Consider the following 8,381-nt stretch of genomic DNA (forward strand, 5'->3'; position numbering starts at 1 on the left):
ATATATAAAGTTAATAAAGTAGTAAGACGTTTCCACACCTCTTTTTTTTACTAATATTTCCAGTCTGATTTTACTTTGAATCAATATATTACAGCAAGTACTTACTTTCATTTTATAACCTTCAGGATTAGTTAAACCAAGTCTTCTTATTTCCACTTCAAAAAGGAATGGCATACCGTCTGTCCTTCTGCTGTAAATTGCTATAGCATAAGATAATTCACCATCTACAACTGGCATAATTTTTCTTGTCCAAACTTCGATTTTGTTTTTCTGAAAACAATAAAAAAATTTTCATAGTTAGTTTTCAAAAAAAAAAATTGTTTAATTAATAATTAAGTTTTGAAGTACATCATCACCCAACTGTTACTGGGTTAGTATCTGGACTAGCTAAGCTAATCGGCTCAAACTAAACAGTAAGCAATGTAAAATCAAAACTTTGGTGATTGCTCTCCTATGCCATACTTAAGAGTAGTCACGATGACTTATATGTAGCCATAATCCAACGATGGATTGACTTCAGGTCGTTTCCGGAGTTCAGTCAATTTCTGAGAAATATAAATTCTTTTAGTTTCTTAAAAGTGAGCTAATAAATATAAACTTGTCCGCCATCATCATCTCCACCAATTGGGTCTTTGATTCGTTAATAACTAGTCCCGATCTTGTTTTGATTCACTAGTATCTTTATAATAAAGTCGGAGACACGGCTCTTGTCTTGGATCCGACGGTAAGATTGAAAGTAATCACCTCGAACAGAAAGGTGGAGTGGAAAGGGGAAAAAAGAAAATATATGAAAAATTCCTTAAGGAAAAATTCCGCGAGAACTTCGGAGAGAGAGAGTTCACCGTGAGAGGCCTCTGGTTTGGATCTCGTGGAACAATACCAGATAGAACAAGGAGAAGGCCTAGGTGTTAGCACTGGGGATATTGCGATCTTGGCGGAAAATATTATTTTGGACTCCCTGGGGATCATACACCATCACCTGCATGGGAATTAGCTTGGAGATTATTCTTTGGTTTATTTATTTATTTTAATATGTTGACCTCTCTATTTGTGTGTTTTAACGTATTTATTCATTAAATTATTTTAATTTATTAATACTATTTTTTTAAAAAGTTATTTATCCATTCATGTGGTTCCTGTAACCGGTTTTTTATTATATTTTCCTTTTAATCTATGTGTTAGTCTTATTCTCGTAAAATGTATCTATTTGTTTGTTCTTGGTAAACTGATCTACTGCTGTGACTATGAATGATGGTCTGATCTCACATTGCCGTCTAATATTGAATTTATTTAGCGGGTCACTGAAGAGGATCTAGGAGGGTGAATTCCGGAGAGCGAATTTGTTGATCGGGTGAATTGAAAAATTGTGAAAGGGTGAAATTGGAGGAGCAGAAATGAGAAAGAAAAATAGGAATGAATGAAACATTTGTATTTGTTGTACAGACCGAAATGGATTGTGGATGGAAACTGTAGGGGAGAAAAAAATTGTTTATTATATCTTATTATTGTATCTCTTTTTTTTCTGATTATACCATGTATGTGTAATTTATATATGTCCGATTACGGATTGATAAGTATGCTGTGTGAGATAGCAACCTAATGTATTTAGGCAGCATAGATAAATAATGTTTTTCTCTCTCTCTCTCTATTATTATTATTATATACTCGAAATAACTCTGATAAATGCTATATAAGATCCCTCATGTATACAATGGACAAATATACAAATATAAAATGGAATTTACAAATATTTGGCTCTACAAAGAAAGAATATAAGTAGTCCCTATCTGTTGTGGCTCCCTAGAAAGGTGTGGATACAGCCTTGGCCAGTAACTATTTCTTTTAAACTAGTTACAATAAATGAATTTCAACTTATTCACATACAATGTCATTAATCACGTTTTCATATCAGCTTTATAAGATTCTGATTTTTCAAAAAGAGAAGCTTATACTATTGAAATGATACTAGATAAAATGATTCTAAGAAGATAAATGTTATTATTATAGTGTAATGTTAAATCAACTCCTGACTAATTAAACTATAATTGTATAATCCAAAGAAAAAAGGTACTGATTTTAAGCTAAATATAATTCTTATGTATAGTGAGTAACTGAAACTCATACGTACCCTGTATACACGGATTCCTTGGATTCCTAACTCGTCTTGGTTGACTTTAATTATGTTGTGGTTGAGGAGGATTGCTTTGTGCTCAGGTCTAATTGATGTTAAATCGTTTGACATCAGCAATGGAGCCGCTAAGATCGCCCAAAGTGCCATTTGTACCTTACTCTGGTCATAACTTAAACCGTAGTTTCCTATTAGTAACTGTAAATAAAATTAGATGTCCTAAATAAAAATAAACTAACTAATGTGAGGTATACCTTGAGAATAATGTTTGGAATATTATGAGGAGAAAGTGGTGAGTGGAATAAGGAACAGAAATAAGTAAAGCTTTTCGGCCCAAATTGCCCTGTCCTGCTGTAATAACAAAATCTACAAATTTTTATGAACCATGTTTATTATTAATATTTATATGATAGTGTTTCAGCACTTTTGGTCAAATTATGTCTGATTGAGTCAGATAAATAATTACTTTATGGAGATAAAATTACTAAAAATTTAATTCAAGTAATCTGATTTTATTACTCTAATTTTAATCACAATTCGCTCTTTGATTTCTGCAAGATTCCTTCAACAAACGATTTTTTAGATCACTTCTTTATAAAAACTGTAAATGTGAAAAGGAGAAAATACCTAAAAATCACACGGATTTAAAAAAATAAATAGTTGTTTTTGATAAGAATTGATGAGTGTTGTCTAGGTGTTTGCGGAGGTGTGGGTAGTGAAGATTAATTTTACTACGAATGGGTAATGAAGCTGCCATTCATCAATGATTTTTGAATGGAGCATCCCCAACAATTAATCACGGTTAATTGTTAAGCAAAATTCATCTATGCAGAAGGTGGTGTGCAGGAGGAGCTCAAGAAGATAACACTTTTCACTTGATATCACTTCTTCATTCATTACAAACATTTTCAGCCAATGAGCTCTAAGTGTCTGAGGAGGATGGTTTTCACTGTTGTATGCATAAACGGATACCTTTCGGATGATCTGTATTAGTTGCCGGTTGGTCATTTTGGTATTCAAAAACCTCATTAAATGTCCACCTATCCTCAACCACTTGGCAACCAAGTACAGCTTTCTTCCTTACCAACTTCGAGTAAAAGCCCTTCCTCATTTTTCTTACTGACTGCTAAAATATCTTTTTTACATTCTTTCATATTTGGATTACATCAGACTAGTACCTACTGTGAATGAATAAAAAACAAGTAAAAAAAGAAAGAAAAAATGTATATACAAAAAGCATTATTGATACGCTTATGTATAATAATCGATTATTGTATTTATTTATAACAATGTATATGTAATTGCAATTAAAGATAATAAAACTTATTTATTCCTTAAGAAATATTTATTGAAATTTAAGAGGATGAAGAAAATTATCCATTTACCATGTCGGGATCGTTCCAATGACCTGGTCCAGCAAACTTGGCAATATGCTCTTGTTTCAATGCGAAATAGTCCAAAATAGTAGTGACGCTTTGCCATGAATCATCAATATCTTCGAAATTTCTCCATAAATTGCAATTTTCAGCCAAAACCGAAAAGTCCGTCTAAATTAAAACAAAAAAGAAATTAATTTATTTAAAAAAAAAGAGATATAGTCGATCATGTCTATAAGTAACCGAGGATATGTCGGTGGGCAAAAGGAGAAAGAGCACATACGATAATCAATAAAAAATGTTAATTCATTAACTAATTTTTTTAAATTACATACGGCTTATTTTACTATCTATCCTACCTTTTAAAACTGTTCGGAGAGGAGGTTATTAGTTAGGTTCAACCTATTATTTACCCAAGGCGTACCATATTCTTATGGCAGCTAATAATGGAAGTAGTAGGGCATCAGGATTACATAAAATTTAAAATCTATTAATAGTAATTGATGGAGCCTTAGGTATGCTAAGTTCCCCAAGGGATTTTAAAAGAAAAAAATCAATCATGACATAATAGCTATTCATCAATAAGATCAAACTTTTTCCCAACAACTTAGGCAACTGATAAATTTAGTAATCAACATTGTCGTAAAAATGTTACCACAAAACTTCAGTACCATCAATTTTAAAAAATGAAAAGCGAATACAATAGACAATGTGGGATGGCTTTCGCTAGGGAATGTACTTAAAGATTAATGTCCAGTCAGAGTTAGGCGAATATTATTTGATTGAAGAGAGACGAATACGTTTATATTCGTGTATTTTATATATAATATACTAAAGAATAATTTTTCATTTCTATGAGATAAATTACATTAAGAGAACAATTTTTCAGACGCGAAGAACAACTCGCTCCAACATATCGTTTTATTTTATTGGAAGATTATTGATTGACCGTGTGTGAAGATGAAAGGAATATGGTCCGGGTGCGGTCAAGAAAAACTCAAATAGTAGAAATATACTAATTTAATGAGCCAAGGTTTCGCCCCACGTTGCAGGGCTTCTTGAGGGCTATTTTGACGGCAGTCAAAACTAAAATGAGTTTTTAGTTTTGACTGCCGTCAAAATAGCCCTGAAGAAGCCCTGCAACGTGGGGCGAAACGTTGGCTCATTAAATTAGTATATTTCTACTATTTGAGTTTTTCTTGACCGCACCCGGACCATATTCCTTTCATCGTTTTATTTTATCTTTTCTGATATCTCACATGTTAGGGTTTCCAGATATGTTTTTTAGGACGTTGGCATCCAAAATGCTATCGATTATAAGCTTACGGGCTCGTCTGACGATTTATTTTAACTTTTATGATTGCAAAAATGCATGGCGCCTTTATGTATTTTAAGAGACTTAGGAAATGAAAATGCTATCGATCTACTGATCCCTTTTCAATTTCTATTAACTTTTTTGATATATAACATATTAGGGTCCCCTTATATGTTTTTTAAGACGTAGGATCCGAAAATTCCATCGATTATAAGCTCACGAGAGGACAAGGAGAAGTTCTATGATGCTTTGTAAGGAGCCTGTCTAAAAAGCGACATCAAAATCCTGGCAGGGGACTTCAACGCAAAGATGAGAAAACATTTACTATTCAACGATCGGGCCACAGAGCATCCCTGAGGAATGCAACGAAATTGGTGAGAGAACCGTGAATGTTGCGGCCTTTCGGAACTTGGTGATTGGAACCACACTCCTTCGCGGACGTAGGATACATAAAGCGATATAGAGATCCCCGGACCTCAACAGCTTCAACCAAATCAACTATCTCTTAATATGTGAACGCCATAGATCCATCTTATAAAGAGTAAGAACCCTTAGAGGAGCCAACATTGATTCCGACCACTACCTAGTGATAGCACGAATCAGGGCAAGAATCACTAATGCAAGATATAAGAAGCAAGAGAAGACTAAGAAGTGCAATGTCCAGAAGTTGTAAGACCCTGATATATAAAACTCTTTCCACGCTCAAATAGGTAGAACACTGCATGAGACTGTGGGTTAAGTTCATTAATGAAGACCCTCAGGCAGTATGGGGCAATATAGAGTTACAGTTCTTGTAATTGAAATGTGTCTGAATGCATAGGCATAAAGGAACGCGAAACAAGGTCACCTTGCTTTGATGAAGAAAGCTGAAGCGTAAAAGATGGGGAGAACGTCGCCTACCAAGCAATGGTGCAGAAACGGTTCACAAGGGGCCCACAGAGGAATACCGCAAAAAGAGGAGGAACGAGAAAAAGTTAAAGAAGAAGAAGAAATTATGGGAGATAGAGGCATTGAAAGAAATGGAAGCTCACAAGAGTGCGAATGAAAGCAGGCTCTTCTTTCAGAAGGTGAACAATGGTAGACTCCCTTTCAAGCCTAAAATTCATTCGTGCATAAGAAGATGGGGCTTTCTTGAACAATAAGGATGAAATAGTTCAAGAGGGAAATGAAGAGGAGCCTCCAGATTTAGAAGAGGTTGTAGATGCAATCCAGAAAAAGAGGAACGATAAGGCACCAGGGGAGAATGGATTGCCGGCAGAATTGTTTAAATATGGTGGAGCGGAACTGCACAGGACACTTTATGACATGATCATTTAGATATGGGTTCAAGAGAAGATGCCTCAGAAATGAAGCAGTGCTTTGATATGCCCTCTTCATAAGAAAGGAGAACAATTGGAATGTTCTAATTACAGAGGAATATCGCTGCTCCAACAAAGTGTTCTTCAATATCCCCTAGCAAAGGCTGACCCCGCATGGAGTATGAGAAATCCGGCAGTACTAGACTGGTTTCAGGAGAGAGAAATCTACGGTGGACCAAATTCATACCCTCAGACTAATTATGGAATGGGCCCATGAATACAAGATTCCTACGCAACACTTGTTCGTCGATTACAGGAACACGTATGTTATACAAGACACTCAGAAAAATGAAGGTTCCTTCAAAGCTAATACGCCATATAAAAATGACAATGAGAGATGTTAGGTGCAGGTCCGCATATAGTCCGAACACTCTTCTGCATTTGGCTCAAATCAAGGACTAAGGCAAGGAGATGCTCTAGCGTGCCTCCTGTTTAATTTGATCCTGGATAAAGTAGTGAGAGAATCAGGTATCTAGAATAATGGCACCATATTCAACAGATCGGTCCAACTGCTCGGTTATGCGTATGACCTTGATATAGAGGCGCGATCTTTTACTGTGCTTTCTGAGTCTTTCTTGAGCCTGCAGAGAACTGTTCCACGCATAGGTCTTGCTATTAATAAAAACAAAAAGAAATATATGCACACCGGAGGAGCCAGACCTCAGGAAAGACAGGTTGTTGTAGCATGCTGTATCTTTGAGAGAGTAGAGGTGTTTACTTACCTTGGATCTCAGGTCACAGCAACAAATAATGTTTCCAATAAAATAGAGAGAAGGATTACAGAGGCTAATCGATGCCATTTTGGTCGGTTGAAACAGTTCTGAAGCAATCAATCTTATTAGCAGGAAAACAAAGGTCCATTTATAAAAAACTCTAATTAGGTCCATCCTAACATAGACCGCCCAGACATGGACCCTATTCAAAAAGGATAGAAATCATCTGCTGGTCTTCGAGAGGAAGATCCTTTGAAAAATCTATGGGCTGGTAAGGGATAAGGAAGGCTGGAGAAGAAGAAGAAATAAGGAACTCTATGAGCCACTCCAGGATATAGAGATTATGACCTTTGTTAGGCTAGGACGCCTTGGGTGGGCAGCACATGTTGCACGGATGAGTCCCGACAAAATCCCTAAAAGAGTCATTCCCTGGAGTAATACTAACACGCCTAATTTCATAAAGGTTAGTGTCTTGAACTACAATTGAAAATTCCAATAGTCAACGCTTAATAGTGGATTTTGAAAGAAAATTAAATATCTGTCTCTCCTTTAGGAAGTTTCGCAAAAAAACAAATAAAAGCATATATAAAAATAGGCTATGGAATACTGGGAAACTACGTAATATACAAAATATAAGTCTTAGCGCTATGGATTTTTGAACACTTTAATTTAATTTTTTTAATTGAACACGAATTTTTCATTATATTCCACTTCCTGAAACTAACTGAACAGGTTAAAGAAGGAAAATAAAAAGATCAGGTGTGTTCCGATTGTGTCCTAATCCCGTTTCAGTATGAAATTTTCTTTTGTGAGGGTATATTGGTTTCATAAGCGTATAAGGGAGTGACCGAAAACTTTGAGACAGAGGTAAAAACATTTTGTAGTGATTAATGCCTTCCATCAAAAACTTTAAATTATGTTTTATACCAATACTTGAAAATATGGCAGTATTTATTCTTTCTTAGGTTTACTACAAAATAAACTGTTTACAGCAATGTGGCAGGCTAGGGGGTGGCAAAAAGAGCATTATGTATCATATTCAGATTAATTAATGATGAAAAGCTCAAAGTGAAAAGGTGAGGCCTCCAGTAGGATAATAACAAAAAAAATTAAATAATTAACTTTCATATGATTGGTTATTCTTCAGAACCACTGTAAGAGAAAATCATAATTTAAGAATGACCATCATATTATATATGATGATATATTGGTTATAATAAAAAAAATTATTTATTGAAATATAACTAAGGTTCTAATAAATTTTTCCTGACACCGTTAATATTGAAATGGCTTCTTTGTAGCATTAACTTACAGGAACACTCAATTCGTCTTGATAAGCAGGGTAACTACAAGAAAACACGACCGGCCTTCCAGTCTGATTAAGCCGGTTTTTTACATTTTCATACCCTATAATTAAAAAATATGAAACAATAATTATTCTAATCAATAAAAGTATAAAATTAATAATTAGTATAAGCTTAAATTTCAGAA

The 8,381-nt window shown here is 34.7% G+C and overlaps 1 protein-coding gene across 1 annotated transcript in view; it reads right to left on the reverse strand.

Moving 5' to 3' along the window:
- LOC106685735 (alpha-N-acetylgalactosaminidase) overlaps positions 1-8,297 on the reverse strand; it is a gene marked incomplete at its 5' end in the record, with an annotated part of 36,817 nt that extends 28,520 nt beyond the window's left edge. The window contains 4 exon segments of the mRNA XM_014428574.2: positions 106-270; positions 2,129-2,326; positions 3,514-3,675; positions 8,203-8,297. Coding sequence (XP_014284060.1) covers positions 106-270; positions 2,129-2,326; positions 3,514-3,675; positions 8,203-8,297 — 620 coding nt within the window.
- Between the last annotated feature and the right edge of the window lie 84 nt (positions 8,298-8,381).

This window comes from Halyomorpha halys, unplaced genomic scaffold (assembly GCF_000696795.3).
Source record: "Halyomorpha halys isolate HHAL.00 unplaced genomic scaffold, Hhal_1.1 Scaffold727.1, whole genome shotgun sequence".
Classification (NCBI taxonomy): domain Eukaryota; kingdom Metazoa; phylum Arthropoda; class Insecta; order Hemiptera; family Pentatomidae; genus Halyomorpha; species Halyomorpha halys.